This window comes from Stenella coeruleoalba (genome assembly GCF_951394435.1).
Source record: "Stenella coeruleoalba genome assembly, chromosome: 14".
In the NCBI taxonomy this organism is placed as follows: Eukaryota; Metazoa; Chordata; class Mammalia; order Artiodactyla; family Delphinidae; genus Stenella; species Stenella coeruleoalba.
Genome location: NC_137160.1, coordinates 4,395,171 through 4,412,082, shown reverse-complemented (window position 1 = coordinate 4,412,082; position 16,912 = coordinate 4,395,171). Strand labels below are relative to the sequence as shown.

The window sequence follows — 16,912 nt, the reverse complement described above, 5'->3', positions numbered from 1 at the left end:
CTTCTTCCAAATAATTATAGGTATGGTATAACTCTTTGACCAATCACAGCTTTGATTATACTTCTTATGTCCATTTGTACTAAAACTTCTGTTTCACTGTTTTAGATTGACCCCTGCCTTCTTCAAATTGCCATATTTCTAGAAACATATACGCTACTGGAATGGTCCTACCAAGAGAAACGTTAATAATAAGGACCATGTGGGTACTGGAGTTAGTGTGTGTATAGTATGAAAAGAGAAAGCAAATATATCACTCCTTAGGGTGAGGTAGGGTACATGATTTGTTTTCATGACTTAAGGTATATTATAACTGCTGAGTGTTGGTGTCAGTTGTACTAAACCACTAAAAAGTGGAAATAAGTCATATATATTGCCCCACAGGTTGATGTATGCTTTTCTTTTGCATTCACTATCATTTTGTATGGATTTCCTTTGATTCTATTGGAATTTTTGCTGCTTTGTTTCATTATAAATTATGGTTACCACAAGACAGTTATGGCTGCCTCTCAGATTTTGGTTTTAGCTTGTTTCTCAGCTTTAAAAATGAAAAGCACATTTCCCTTTGCAAATTGAGATAGTTCTGTACATCTTGTAACAAATTTTTGGCACCATTTCCATGAGTACAAATAAAGGTAGTAGAAATACCAGAGCGCCCCCGAGGTAGGTTCATTTTAGCATTGGCTGCAAGGTGTTATTGAAACAGTTGGGGCAGCTTCCTTTCTCTCTCTGCTAACACAGCTTTCTTAAGAAGAAGGCTCTCAAAGACGCCACCTAGGAATGGCAGTGAATAAGTGTGTCATTGGAAATGTACCCTCAGACTCAAGGAGCTATGTGCCTGGGAAATATATGGACGATATCAGTGTGTGTGTGTGTATATATATATATATATATATATAAATTAATTACATGTTCCTTCCAATTAATGATTTCTGGATGGCCTGTGAAAATGACGTTATGAATGTAATGATTACAGAATCCAAATCCTACCTCTTGTTAGGTGTACTTGTTTTTAACTACACACGCACACACACATATTACCTTCCTTGCATCCATTTTTAACACAACAATCTTCTAAAATGTTGTGGGTTCTGATGTAAAAGAGATTCAGAACAAGGCTCCAGTTTTATTCTTTTTTCTTTTTTAGTTGAAAACTGGAAGCTGTGTCTGCTTTAGCTGTAAAAGCACAATCAAGGCCCCATGATAAGTGAGTCGGTGCTGTAAAAGTAAAACGAATTTTGCCTTCACTCACATGAACTATAGAAGGAGGAAGCTTTATTGTCCCTGGGAAAGTGATAAGGCAGAGTAATTGTATATTATACTGTCCTGGAACATCTGCCTGAAGACTGTTGGAGCAATTCATCCATCATGGACGATACAGCATGCTTTGTCTTTCTGCTTTAACCCGTCCCCACTGCTGGCCTGCGCAGAGGTTTTGATAGGGACTGTGCCTGGGCCGGGGCGCACATTAATCAGTCCCCTTGTTCAACACTCCAGCTGACATAATTACAACCTGCGCACAGCAGTTATTCAAGTCGAGTCCTTGTCACTCGTGGTGCGAAACTACACAGCCCCGATCCCGGAGGAGATTGCCTTATCACACAGAACAAGGGCTCGCAGGAGTCGAAGAGAATAGCAATGGGAAAATGTCTTCCGGGAGTACTGTATATTCCTTTAAAATAAGACGTTTGAGAGACTTACAAGGGACAAAGGGAAGCATCGTGTGCAGTGACTGAAATGAACCAGTTATGATTGTTAAATGGGTTACCTGGAGCATTTCTGTAAAAATGGACGTAGATTATTAAATAAATTCTATGGCCCCTCGTAATCAGTAATTCTCTTAAGTTTCTTCAAAAGTGATCGCAAAACTTTACAGTTATAAAAGGTTTAAACGCTCCTTGATAGGACTCAATTTTACAAAATAAAGTATGCATTTAAAATCTACTCTCAGTATACACTTAACTCAGAGAGCTTTGTAAGGAATAAACGTAGAGCCAGAGAAAGAGCCTTTCAGGAGACTTTCAAAGACAGGGAAGTTCACTGTTTCCTGTGGCCGGAAAATAAACTTTCCGTCTTATTATTTGCCACACCTCCTCACTCTAATCCTGGTGGCGTGCTGGCCAGGCCCCTCCAGTATACCAGGTGTGAGGGACGCACTCTCCTTTCAGCCACTTGAGAAGTATTTAAAATTTTATCGCAGCCCCTCCCGTGCCCCTAATAGACCAAGGGAGTCTGTGGGCATGTAGTGAATTATTGTGATCAGGTCTGCACACCTCCCCAGTGAACTGTGCTCTTACTCGTGTGCAGAAGCTGTGGGTATTTTAAATCCAGCCTTTTAAATTTTTTTTTGTCTCTTTGACATTATAAGATTGTCCCAAGTAAAATCAAGTGTGGCCCAGACTCAGAAATGTTGTGAAATGTATTTTTGGTTCAGTAAAAATTTTACTTATATAACCTTAAGTTTGAAAAGCTCTCAACTAGTAAAGCTACAGTAAACTACTACATATATTTATATCTTCATTTGTAAAGCAGTATTATTTGTAGCTGACTATTTCAAGCCAGAGCTCGGTAAGCACACACCTGCGTGTAGTTGAGGCCCTGGTGAGCGTCTCTGTGCGTCTCTCTGCCCTCCTTAGCCTCCCCTACAACTACGATTCCAATGACTGCTTGGACTTAGCAGGAGGGGCAGGCTGCACTTGCCTCAACTTTATTAAAGATCCTTTTCTTCGGAAGGCCTCTCGTCCACGTGCCTTTCCTGGTTTCACATCATTTCACTTTGCTAAATTAGCTAGTTAACAGAAAAGGAGAGACTAACACTCTGTGCGGTAAGGACGTAGGTTTGTAGAAATGAAAAGCTGGAGTGGGAACTCTGTTTATTTCAAAGGTCCAATATAAAAAGAGTGGCAAGATAACAGCGGAAAGGATCTCCACCAGCACTCACTGCAGCTGTGCAGAAAACGCGTGGGAGGACGAGCAACATGTACGGCTAACGTGGCGTTCTGATTTCGCCAGTCACAGACTTCAAGCGGTGTTGTTAGCTCAGCCCTGAAGAATGTTTCTGTGGTCAAGTCAGTTTGAGAAACACTCTCTGTATTGCACTGCCTTCCTCAGATGCATGATGAACAGCATATTAAAGACTCAAGGGATTCCTGCTGTAAAGAAAAATATATAGGGACCTCCCTGATGGTCCAGTGGTAAAGAGCCTGCCTGCCAGTGCAGGGGACGCGGGTTGGATCCCTGGTCGGGAAACTAGTCTCCCACATGCCGTGGGACAACTAAGCCCGTGTGCCCACGCGCCCCGGAGCCCACGTGCCACAACTAGAGAGAGAAAACCTGCATGCCGCAATTAGAGAGAAGCCTGTGCGCTGCAGCGAAGACCCAACGCAGCCAAAAACAATAAAGAAAATAAATGAATATTTTTTTTAAAAAAGATTCCGATGGTATTAAAAAAAAGAATTCCAAGTTGGTGATTTTTATATATATATATATATATATATATATATATATATATATATTTCAGTTACACACAAAATTATATATATAATTTTGTGTAACTGAAGTATGTGAAACGTTGGCCACCGAGGCCTTTTCCCTGAAGCCCGGTAGGCATCGTGCTGGACTAATTTGGATGCTGGGATGTTTCTGTGTTGTTAAAGGATAGGCCACCATTAATGTCTGCTATGCGTTTTTACCTGAGAGAATGGGCATTTATTTCTCATAAGCACGTAGGATACGGCGTCTGGTAATTACTTAAACTTACTTATATAAGCTTATAGCTTGTTGTCTTCATGGCAGATGAAAGTCTACCATGCACTTTTCTCAAAGTAAGTTACCTTCTTCTAGACTGAGAATATATATTCCGTATATTAAGAAGTGAACAGTTAATGAAATTATAAGTGTCTTTTCCTCTTTGGGCTAAAGAAGAACCAAGGAGAAGTCAAGGTTCTGTAGGGCTTGCACTGGTGGGTGGCCCTCCTCGCTGCTTATGCCATGGAGGACAAGCCACGTCTGGCCACGTGTTTAAATCAATCTCCTGTTCTACAACCACACAAACTGTGTGAGTGGGACTATTCTTGAAGCGTTAAATGCTAACGAAATAATTTGGGTTTCTAACAGAGACAGAGCTTACTGTCGCTTCCTGCTCTTTCTTCTTTGTGAATCTCGTTCTCCAGTAGAGTGGAAGGTGGAGCAGGTTGTTAAATTCAAAGCAGCTTATTGCTCTTACTGGTTGTAGAAACCAAAACAAGCAGAGATATGAATAGAGAAGTAATGTAAGTGGATGTAAATGTGGGAACATGAATGGTGGAAAACAGATGGGAAGTTCTACATACTTTTGGGAGTAGAAGGAGCGGTAGAGCAGTGTGCAAATCCTGTCAAAGGCAGTGGCATATCCATAGGTAAGTGTGCAGTTAATCAATGTTATTTGAAGTCAGTTGAAGTCAGTCAAGTATTTTGAATAGCATGGAAACAAGATAATTTTAGGCCATTCTCAATTAAAGATGTCACTGAAGGGGGCGTGACAGTCCTGTAAGTAGACAGGTGGAATTTTCAACCCTATTTCAAAATTAAGTTTCATTTTATGAAGCATGGCCTTTTGTTATGGTTGTTGATGTACATGGCTCACCTCTCCTATCACATTGCGTTCTCTTTGAGGATATAACCAAAATGATTCATTTTTATGTTTCTTTTAATATAGTAGGCACCAAATAAATATTTGTTGAGTAAATTCATTTTGAAAATAATAAATCAATACCTACGAAAATAGACTTTTCTTGTAATCATAGACTTCCCATGGAAATCATAATGATAATTAGACTTAAATTACTTCTGTTCTGAAAGACCTCCCAGTGGGTTTGAAAGGCTGGCCTTGCCCTTTTAGACCAGCACCCGGATGTACGGGTGAGCAGAGCCCACGCGTGGGTCACATGGGCCAGCGCTGTGGCTGCCGTGTGGCGGCTTCTCCATGAGCATGTGGTATTGGTAGCTGCACTTGGGACGGGGCTGTGAATACCTGACAGCGACATGGCGGCAGAGCCCAGAACCTGGGTCCTTCCAGCCACTGGAGAGCAGTGGATGGATCACGGTCAATCAGGCGACCGCCTTCATCCACTCCTGTGCTAACTCACAGGCTCCTTCTGTTCTGTGTTATCAAATGACGCACATCCCCTTATATCACATAACAAATGTTAACTATAGCTGAGAAATGGGGAGAAAAATTAATGTACATCAGTTTTTATTGTCACAGCGATTGATTTCAAAGAATTGGGATTTATGAAGAGCAGGAACCAATGAGAAGTGACCTGATAGGAATTGTCCTATTTAATAGTTAGCCGCCAGTTAGGAAAAAAGAAAAAGAAAATTCGTAGAATTCAGAACAGGGTGATCCAGAAATTGTCCAATTAAAATTTGATATTGCAGAAAATGTTCAGAAGATTGTGTTTTGTGCTTACTTCTGATTTCTATAAATTCTTTTTTGCCTTAGAGTTTATAGAAATGGTGTATTTCATTACTTACAAAATTATCCAAAAAAAGAAACTTTGGATAATTTTGTAAGTAATGAACTATACTGTTATTTTTAAGTATCTATTTTACTTAGATGCCTATAAAACTTACTGTTATTGTATATTATTTTTACTATTTGAACTTTATCATTTGAAAAGTCAGAGTCTTACTATCCTGCCCCATTCCAGGTCCTCTTCACGCCCACTCTCCTGACGTAACCGCTTGTGACCATTCCTATTTTTGTCCTGCTAGAGATAACCTAAACACTTTGCTGCTTCTCTGTTTCTTGGTTTACGGGCAGCATAGATCAGGAAGTTAGCTCATGCACCCGGTTTACCGCTACACCTCTCCTCTCTCCCCTATTTTTTTTTTACTGTATTCATTTTGGTTTTCTAAGTGATTACCTTTACAACCTGACTTACCTTACTTAAATCTTTTACTTGATTCATCAGATTGAATTATGTCTATGTAAGCATGAGAATCTTCACACTTGATTTTCATTTGTATTACCAACTTATGTCAGCTATACTGTTGTATTGTTTATGACATTTACATTCTGTATAATACTATCCAATCCAGTTGTTTTTAAGCTGCATGTTTTGATCATATTTGCTTTACATGAGTAAAACTTAAAGATATTCTCATGAATAATCCAAGTGATCCAAAAATATACTGAGCAAACGTAGAAGTTCCCTCTGCCTTGGAAACCTTTCCATAAATATAATTACCATCAATAGTTTGCTAGGCTTTCTTCTAATACCCATTTAATGCATTTGTGTATCTATATGAGTATATTGTATAGTTTTCAAAAGTTGAAAGGATTCTTATATGTATCTACCTGGGACTTGCTTTTTTTTTTTTAACTTAACAGTGTGTCTTGGAAGTTTTTCCATGGTAGTACATAAGGTGTACCTTATTTTGTGAATGGCTTTTGTCCAACAAATAAGGATGAATGATGAGCTGCACACACACACACCAGGGCTTCCTCCGTAGCATTTGAGGGAGATTCAGAGACAGGCATGTCATCGTTACTCCTCCTCTCAGCCTGTCTCTGTACCTGTCACACCTGTGGTTCTCTGGAGCCACACTCAGGGACGTTGCGGTGCCTGGCGTCAGGCTGGGAAAGGCACCATGGGACTGGTCAGCTCCACTGCTTGGGGAGCCCACCCTGGATGGCGTGAGGTCAGGGCTGTGCGGGAGCAGTCGTGTGGCCTGGCCTACCAGGTCGCTTGCCTTGTTCTGGCACCACTCATGGCTGGGGGGTACCCTTGCTTTTCCTGGGATCAGGCTGTGCCCTCCCAGCGTTCTACCAGGATGTAGTTGGCTTCCATGGAGCTCTGTAGGAGACCAGCTCCTACTCTGAGAAGCAGGCTTGCATGGTAACCCTTACCTCTCAGCAGTATGGAAATCCGTAGTGTGGATCATTGTAAATTAACAACTCATTTCCTTTGTAAGCAACCATCTAGTTTCACATTCTCCCCTAGTGTTTAGCCACAAATAATGGTTTAATGATTCTCCTTATGGATAACTTCTAGAAATGAACTCCTAAGTCCAAGAGTATGTGTGTATTTTACTTTTGAAGGCTATCATCAAACGTCTTCCCGAAGCCTTTGCTAACTGACACTTACCAGTGGCATTCATTTCCCTTACCATTCATTAATGCTACCAGTCTTCTTAAATTTTGCCCTTCTGTTACCTTAGGCTTTTATTGGTATTTCCTTGGTTACTGGAGTCATTTAATGCTTACATAACCATTTGTAGAACTCCAGTTAGGAATTTCTTGCTTATGTTTTTTATCCAGTTTTTAAGATTTTTATCTTTTTTCTTATTAATCATAGGTACTCATTTTGTAGTCTGTATATTAATCATTTTATATATGTTTCATATATTTTGTCCATTTCTTTGCCCTTTTAACTTTATTTATGACTATTATGCTATATAGCGGTTTTAAGTTTTATGAAGTGTTTTTGCTACATCTTTTTATAGCATTTGTGTTCTGAATTTTATTCAGGAAAGCTCTTTCAAATCAAGATTATAAAAATGTTTTCTTGTATTTTCTTCTAGCACGTTTATAATTTAGTGTCCTTAGGTTAATCTTAAAGTCCAAATGGGATTTACTTTTGCATGGTATAAGACCACAAGAGTCTAACTATTTCTTCCCCATGTGATAGGTAATTGCCTGAACACCGTTTGTTGTATGACCCATCATTTCCTCACTGATCTGAAATGACATCTTTATCCCCATATACATTGGTCCTTGTGTTCTTTGTCCTGGTGATGTATTGTGTTCAACACTCCCAATGACATTCATCTGTTTGCTAAACATCGTTGATAAAATGTTCCATTTTAACCAGAGGAATATGAACTTCTTTATTCTTGTACCCTCTAACCAATGTTAAATTTAACTAGCACAACTGTTTAGTAATCTAAAATTACCAGCCTCTTTCTTTTTTTTTTTGTTTTTTTGTTTTGCGGTACGCGGGCCTCTCACTGTTTTGGCCTCTCCCGTTGAGGAGCACAGGCTCTGGATGCGCAGGCTCAGTGGCCATGGCTCACGGGCCCAGCCGCTCCGCGGCATGTGGGATCCTCCCAGACCGGGGCACGAACCCGTGTCCCCTGCATCGGCAGGTGGACTCTCCACCACTGCGCCACCAGGGAAGCCCACCAGGCTCTTTCTTTATGGGTCCTTTAGTGAGAACATAAGTGGCAGAGGACTGTATCCTGGGCTGTGTTATGTAAATTGTGGAAGAAGCCCTGCGCTGCTGTATTGGTTACTGCCTGCCACCTGCAGTGACTCGCAGCTTTATTTTCTTCTCCCTTGGAGATTTCCCAGGCTTTCTTAGACTCAGTTTTTGTTCAGTGAATTTATAATTAAATACTACTGGTTAAAAAAATGTGAAAACTTCTTAAATTTAGTTTACAAAAAGACTTCCTTTGGATTATTCTTTATTCATTTTGGATTACTCTTTTTTTTTTTTTTTTTTTGCGGTACATGGGCCTCTCACTGCTGTGGCCTCTCCCGTTGCAGAGCACAGGCTCCGGACGCACAGGCTCAGCGGCCATGGCTCACGGGCCTAGCCGCTCCGCGACATGTGGGATCTTCCCGGACCGGGGCACGAACCCGTGTCCCCTGCATCAGCAGGCGGACTCTCAACCACTGTGCCACCAGGGAAGCCCTGGATTACTCTTTTAAAGATACAGTAGAAACCTCTTTCAACTGAGCTTTTAGATAAATATGTACTATAATACACTTGTTCCAATGCATACTTAACTACAGAGTAATTCTTTTCAAGCGTATTGGTTCAAAAAGTATATTCTGAACATGCATAGAAAGAAATCACATTTCTAAACATATATGCATGCATGCACTATATAACTGTTTGGGAAATCTATTTTTCAAACGAATTGAAATTGCCTTTCGTATACAGTGAGAAAATTGCTAATGATGATCCAGATAGTTGAACTGTACTGCATTTAATAGAAAGACTAGCAACAGTAATCAAAAGCAAACTGAGTACCTCCTGTATTTTCTGAACTTGTTTAGTATCATTTACCTTAACCCTCATGACAGCCTTATGAGAGACATATATTATTCCCATAAAATAACAACAACAACAAAGTACTCCATGGTCAGCAAGTGTGGAAGGGAGAATGTTAAAGAAAACTAACACAGTTCTTTAAGTAGAACTTTCAGAAGATTTTAATGTCCATTTACATACACAACCTGTCAGATTATTAGCAGTAGACCAAGACAGTCTTTAATTTCACACAGGAGTTTGGGAGTGGTGAGGCAGATACATAGCTTCCCTTGGGGAACTAGGAAAGGAATGTTCATTGGGATGTGTGTGCACGTTAGCGCATGACATCTGTGCCCGCTCTCTCTGCATTTCCTTTTCTTTATCGGTAAGACAGTACTACCAGTACATGTTAATAAATACATAGAAATTACCTGATTGTGTCTTAGTGATACTACTTTATTCTCTCTGGTTCCGTAGTTAACTCATGATGTTTGCCACACCAGCTCACCAGCACAGTCTTGTGATTGATGATCTGATGGCTTGGGTGGGAAGTTGTGACCTGGAAGGAAAGGAGCAGTGCAGAAGGATGAGTTCTACCAAATGTGAGCCTTGTGCAGCTTGGTTCGTCGTAACAGATGGGCGCAGGCAGAGACAGACCAGCAGACTGTGATAGAAAATCCAGAATTAGCTTCAAATAAATAAAATATTGATGAAGGTAGCATTTCAAGTCAGTGGGGGAAAGGTAGACTATTAAGATGTTGTCTTGACAGCTCTGGCTAGCAGTCTGGATCCACAGTTCACACCACACTCTAGGAGAATTTTGCAAGGGATCTAATATTCAGTGGAACATAATGAAACTATTCAAGTACTAGAACCAAATTAGGGACAATCCTTTTATGACCTCCAAGTAAGGAAGCCATAGGACAAAAGATGAACAAAATAAAACACTTCTGCTTTTCAGAAGATGCTGTAAGCAAAGTCTAAAGGAAACTAAGGAAGAAATATTTGTTACTTTTGTCATAAAGTATCTACCTCCTTTATGTATAAGAGAATGACTAACAACCCTTAGGAAAAAAACTGATCAAAAATATGGAAAAGCAGTACAGAGAAAAGAAAATACATATGACATTTCAATATTCGAAGAAACTTTATTCGTTACAAAAGAAATGCAGATTAAAACTTTTAAAGGTTAAAAATTGAAACCCCAGTGAGCTACCATTTTTCACCCACCAAGTTGGCAAAAATGTGAAAGTTTGGTAACACAACACATTACAGTGGCACGAATGTGCAGAAACAGACTCTGTCAAACGTTGTTGGTGGACGTGTAAATTGCTACAACTCCTCTGGATGGCAGTTGGGCAGCATTTATCAAAATTACAAAAGCATATGCCCATTGCTATTGGAAGCAATTCCACTTGGCATCCTGAGATTTTCTTGGCATCCTGAGAAATGGAAGGTGTTTCACAAGATGATTCATTGCAACCTTGTTTATACTAGCAAATGATTGGAAACAACCTAAATGCTCATCAGTAGAGGGTCAGTTAAATATAACACTCTCTGTCCTTACCGTGAAATACTGCCTGGCTATTAACAAAGGAAGGAAAGGAGGCGGAGCAGAGGGAGGGAGTAGGGGAGGGTAGAGGGAGGCATCAGGAAGGACACTCTGCTCTAACATAGTCACGTGGAAACAACATCCCCGCGCCTTGTTGTTAGGTGGAAGAAGGTGCTGCTGACACGTGTTATGCCAACAGATTTACATACAAGAAGAGGGGAGAAAAGAAGATACAGTGTGTTTGTGGATTGGAAAAATCATTCTTAATTCTCCCAAACGATTGATAAGAAGTTAGGGATCCCGGGTTCCTGGTGGAGGTGGGGGTGATCCGGCCCGTGCTGGAGGAGGCTTTGCCATATCTGTCTATCACTAGACTGTTTGATGTTTGAAATATGTGAAAGTATGTTTCTTCAGCTTCAGCGGTGCATTATTTTTTAATAACTGAAATAATATGCATCAAAAGAGGAAAAAATATTCATTAGGATTCTTTTTAAGCTTCCTTCTTATTAGGTTAAATAACACACATTTAACATGCTTCTGTGTTAACAGGCAGTGAGTGTGTAGTACCGCCGTGGTCTTACGGCGTTCCAGAAGCACTTGTGGTTTAGTTTATTAAGTTATTATTTTAAAATGCATTGCTTTTGAACTGAATAAAATATTTCCTTTATTACATACTTTTTAAGAAGCCGTAAAATTAGGTCGCATCTCTGGTCCTTTTGCTAATTGCCCAGCCCACGCTTTATACATTTATACACGTATATATGTACATATATGTAAAGCTGCCTCAAAATTTTCAGTGTGTCATATTTCAAAATTTCATTTGAAATGTCCTCATAATTCAGAATGCCTTCTCCATAAACCCAATGCTTGCGCTCATGGGCCCAGCAAGTCCGGCATGAATCCCTGCTCCCCACAAGGAGCCTGCAGCCTTGCGCTGAGGCATCTAACTTCCCATGGAACTGTCTTGATCACTGTTGCTTCGTAAGTTTTGAAATCAGAAAGTGTGAGTCCTCAACTTAGTTCTTTGTGAGACTGTATTGAGTCTTCTAGGTTCCATGCGTTTCCTTGTGAATTTTAGAATCAGCATTTCAATTTCTATAAGAAATCCAGCTGAGATTTTGATAGGGTTGCACTGAATCTGTACATCAATTTGGGGAGTATTGCCATCTTAATAATATTAAGTCTTCCAATCTATGAACTGGGACTCTCTTTAGAAATCAATGTCCAACTGAAGACATATTCAGTCACCCACTCTTCATGATTGTATGCCCGCTCGGTTTAACTGCTGTTAATTGGACACGGTCTGGGGGCACAGTTGCAGTGCCTGTGCTGAGAGGGCTGGGAGCAGGCGGTGAACAGTTTGCCTCATGAGCAGTTCCCTGTGCCCAGGGTTCTGGTCATTTCAGGCCTTGCATTTCTGCGTCTGCAGGAAAGCAGTGGGAGAGGAGCCTATTTTCAGGGACAATTTGGTGGGAAATATACAGACCCTCAATTGTATTTATTCAGTCCATCGCTCTTCAAAACCTACACCAGTACAGGAACCTCACTGGAACTTCGCACATTGCCCAGCTGTGGGCTGAGGGGCTGTTTCCAGCTACTTTTCTATCGTCAGACTATCTTAGAGCCTTACTTAGAAGCAGCTCACTTGACAGGTCTAAAAGTCAAGGCATCTTTTTTTCCTTAATGCTCCAATTTCAGTGGAGGTGACAGGGCTTGCCTTTGTATCAGTACTCCGTGGTGCAAGGTGTGTTCTCGGGATTAAGGAAACTCCTTCACTGCCCTCAAGTGGTACCAGAATAATTTGATATTAAAATGATAGAACTTGGGACTTTGTGTTTCTAGTTCTGCATAGAAATGAATTGCTCAGGTAAAAGCCAACCTAGAAATTAGCACCAAGGTTATAAGAGCTCCCAGCCTCATATGATTCATGTTAACTCTTACGGAGCACAACACTTAGAGCACACATAGCACCTGATACCTGTGAGGTCTGCACGAGTGGTCACTGCCATCGTGATCTGTGGTCTCGTGTTATTGATTTGACCTTAATTCCGTTTACTTTTCTTTCTTTCTTGGTAGGTCAAACTGTGCTGAAAATATCCGCAAACACATTCTACACACGGGCAAACATGAAGGGGTCAAGATGTACAACTGCCCCAAGTGTGACTATGGAACCAACGTCCCTGTGGAGTTTCGAAACCACTTGAAAGAGCAGCATCCTGACATCGAAAACCCTGACCTGGCCTACCTGCACGCAGGTAAGAAACGAAAACATTATGTAAAATGCTCACTCATCACGATAGTTACTAGGCTGTGTGTGCATTACCAGCCTTTATTTAAATGTGGTAGCATGAGTGATAGTATCTGCTTCAAGACTTATAAAAAAGAACACTTGGTCTTATCCCCCTCAACTATAAAAACAGGTCTTTTCAATTATATTTCATCAAGAGCAAATATGACGAAATAATCATCGCAGGACAGCAGAGTTATTAATGGCAAATACTCAAAACGCGGTTGATCTGAGACAGTAGTAGTTGTTTGAGCTTCGTATTTTGGCTAATTGATAAGGTTTTTAATTTTTTTTCAGAAAATGTTTGTGATTTAAAATGTTATGCCTGCCCTATCCCTTGTACCACGGTTTTCCAGTAGATACCTGGAAAGGAGAAGAATGTGACTGAGGAGAGCAGGAGAACCTGGATGGGGTAACAGTGCCACACGTGTCCCCAAAACTAGGAGGGCCCGTGATACGGGTTTCAGGGAACGTTGGTGATGGCAGAGGCTGCTGAGATCGCTCTGGCCTTGTTGGACTGGCCGTCAGATGCTGTGGGGGGATCAGATATGCAGCACCAACTGCAGGGTTAAGCACATTGACCCCCTGGAGCCCAGCCTTTTGTTTAGTGAACAAGGGGGCCTTGAGTGCAGAGTTCTTTCGTGCAGAGTAGCCAGGTGATGGATGGTGAGTATGGGACCTGTCGGAAGAGGTAGTCCCCTGCAGGACATTTGCCGGCAGTTCCAACTGTAGTCCAAACAGGACTTCATTTAAATAATGCCAGGGGATCCAGGGGATGTTTAAAGCAGGTGCTTTGGGAGCAATTGGAGCTGTTTTTAAACTGCCCTCCCCATCCTGGCTGTGTGGGTTACAGGCAGGCTCATCTCATCACCTTAGATTTCTCGTACGTAAATCGATGTGGTGGGATCTATTTAAAGGGTTATTGTGAGAATTTAAAAAGATCTTGTCTATGAAGCTCTTAGCACAGTACTCTCGTGCCGAGAATGATCAGTGCAAAGGACTGTGGGTGTTGGTGCTGATGCTGGCGAAGTGACACTAGTGTTTGAAAGTTGTGTGAAATCCCACCCCAGATGCAAGGCTGCCTTTGCAAAATATGTAAATGACATTGGTAATGTAATGTCTACAGTGAAAGAAACAGGACTTGTTGAGTAATTTGAGGTAGAATAATAGTCCTAATCCATTTGACACTGAATGTAAGGTTATTATTTGTTTTCTGCTGTTGTGTTCTCAAATTTCTCTGTTTATACTCATCAGATTGACTCTTTAAAGTCATGGTAAAACATCTGATTTAGTAATCTCTGTTGTACCCACGTCTGTTTTTGAAAAAGAAAAACGGGGGTCAGTATTCTTTGTATTTTGGTGAGGTTGTTACTGAAAAGGTTTTGAGCTAGACAGTTTATCAACTTTAGTTCACAAAAACAGATAAAGTCAAATTGAAGTATCTTCTGGCCATGAGTACCTACGGATTCTTTATTAATATGAGTGCATGACAATGCAGATGTCAGAAATAGTGCCTAAAAGCTGGTGCTTCCAGAAATGGCCAAGCAAAATGATCTAAACTGATGGTAGGTTGTCAGCAAAGTACCATTTTCAAGGTAGTTTCACTATTTCAGCTTCTCAAGATGTAATATTGACGCATTCTGTCTCTCTCTTCCATTGCACCAATCAGACATTAAAAGTAGGTTATTTTCCTAAAATAAGGTGTCTCTAGCTCTTAAATGAAGTAAACAGCAAAGAAAGGGAGAGGAAGCTAATTGCAGACCAAAGGAACACATTCCTTTTGTTGTTCTGCACAGAAAGGACAGACTCTTCGCTTACGCCATTGCTGCTCTAGTGATGCTGAGAGTTCTGTTTTGAGATATCATTTGTATAAAATCTTTTTTAGAAAAGTTATCCTCGTTTCCTTGCGTATGTGTGTGATGCTCTTCTGCATAGGATCCTAGTTTTCTGTTTGTATTTTTATGATTCTTTTGGAACCTTTTTCTATATAAATCACAGTAGCATTCCTCAGTATTTTGACAAACGAAATCCATGTGGTGCATGTGGGCTGTCACTTGTTTATTCCCCCCGTGCAAGGCAAGATTGCTCCTCAGTAATATATTTGCTTTGATAAACTTAGCTCAGTTAAGAGAAAACTTTAAAACGGCAAAGTCCTTAGATTGACTCTTTCACCTTGTAATTCTGAGTCAACTGTAATACCTTCATGGGTGTGTGGAACGCGCCCTCCTCCACGTGAAGGGAGGTGTCGAAGCGGGCGCTTGCCGCTCTTCCTTCCGTGCTCCCGGTAGAGGAATTAGGCAGCACAGTGGGTGAATCCCTGATGCACGGTACTGTGCAGGGTCCGGAGGTGGCCTGAAATCTTCAGAGAGGTTTATGCCCAGACCTGACGGTGACTTATCAGCAGCCTTCTCTGCTGTCAACACTCTTCATGTGTTGAGAAATCTGTAACCAAAAATTCAGTGAAGCATATGAAGCAGTTCTTTTAAACTACCCCAGAACAAATAAACAGATTCACTCTGGATCTGACTTGGCTCTCCCATGTAGACCGAACATCTAATGCTCTCATGAGAAGGAAAATGTGAAACAACAGCAACAGAAAAGATTGTAAATAATGTCATTTGGGGTATTTTAAATTTTAGTTAAGATGATATTTGGAAATGTCTATGTTAAAATAAGGTATTTAATTTTTTTTGTCGTTGGAAAACAGTTCTGAGAAAGTGGTTTTCCTGCAGTTGTGCTTCCCCTGGGGGCCCTGCAGTGAGGTCCGTGCCATCTCTGAGGTCCCTCCTCACTGTAGCATCCCGTGTTTCTGTGTGCATGGCCTTCAGAGCAGGCTGGGTTTTAACTTCAGCTCTCATTTCCCTGTTGAATGATTTTGGAAACCCTGTTTTAACTCTGGGTCTCCGTCTTCCCCTCTGTAAGCTGGGGATAGTGATGCCTACAGCACAGTTTTCATATGATCTAACCAAGATGGTACAATATGTAAACTGTTTGACGTGATAATACTTGGCACCCATCGTTGCCCAGTGTTCTTCTCTGTTGGCTTCCGTTGACGATCCATTGTCTTCTTTCTCAATTGTTGTTGGGAACTAGAAGAATGACTTTGATACCATTTTCCGTTTCATACTCCTGAGAATTAAAGGCTATATGTGAGCTTTAATTTTGGTTGTAGCTTTTGTTGGAAAACAAGATACAAGTGGTCATTTATTTTTTTTTAAATAAAAGTGGATTATTTAGAAATGCAGTATTTGATTTCCAGGCATTTGGGGATTTTCTAATTATCTTTTTGTTAACTACTGAAATAGTAATGTAAATTGATTTCTAGCTTACATCTACTGTGTTTACAGAACATCGTCTGAATTATTTTAATCCTTCAGAATCTGTTTATACTTTATGCCCAGCATATGGTGAGTTTTGGTAAATGTTTGAGACATACTAGAAATATCAGTGTTGTTTGGTGCTGCATTCTGTGTTTCCTATATGTCACTTACCTCATTTCTTTACTGTATTGCTCAGATTGTCTGTACTCTTACTGATTTTTTTATGCTAACTCTATCACTATGGTAAGAGAGGTATATTAAAGTTGCCCACTATGATTATGGATTTGTCTGTTTTTCTGTTAATTTTGGCTTTACATGTTTTAAAGATAAATCACTGGATACTTGGAACTTTAGGTTTGTTTTATACATATACACACCTAAGATAAAGAAAAAATATTTAATTCTCTTATAATTATGAAATGTTCCTTTTTATCTGTAGTAATACTTCTTGCCATCATTCTATGTTTTATATTGTATAGCTATACCAGCTGCCTTATAAACAGCATATAGCTGCATTTTGTTTTTTTATCTGCAGTGACAACTTTAATCTTTTACTTGAAATAGTCCTTTACTTTATTATTTATACTTGATAATTGATGTACTCATCATAGTCAAAACCCCAAACTACTCGAATGTCCATCAAGTAGAACGGTTGCATATTTACCTAATGGAACACTCTACAGCAATGAGAATGATTGAACTACAGCTAAAGCGACAATATGAATAAGTCTCACGA

At 40.3% G+C, this 16,912-nt stretch overlaps 1 protein-coding gene across 1 annotated transcript in view; it reads left to right on the top strand.

Moving 5' to 3' along the window:
- Positions 1-16,912, top strand: part of ZNF407 (zinc finger protein 407) — a 421,297-nt gene that overhangs the window by 263,546 nt on the left and 140,839 nt on the right. Inside the window, exon 8 of the mRNA XM_079942496.1 lies at positions 12,646-12,824. Coding sequence (XP_079798622.1) covers positions 12,646-12,824 — 179 coding nt within the window. The remainder of the gene's footprint in view (positions 1-12,645; positions 12,825-16,912) is intronic.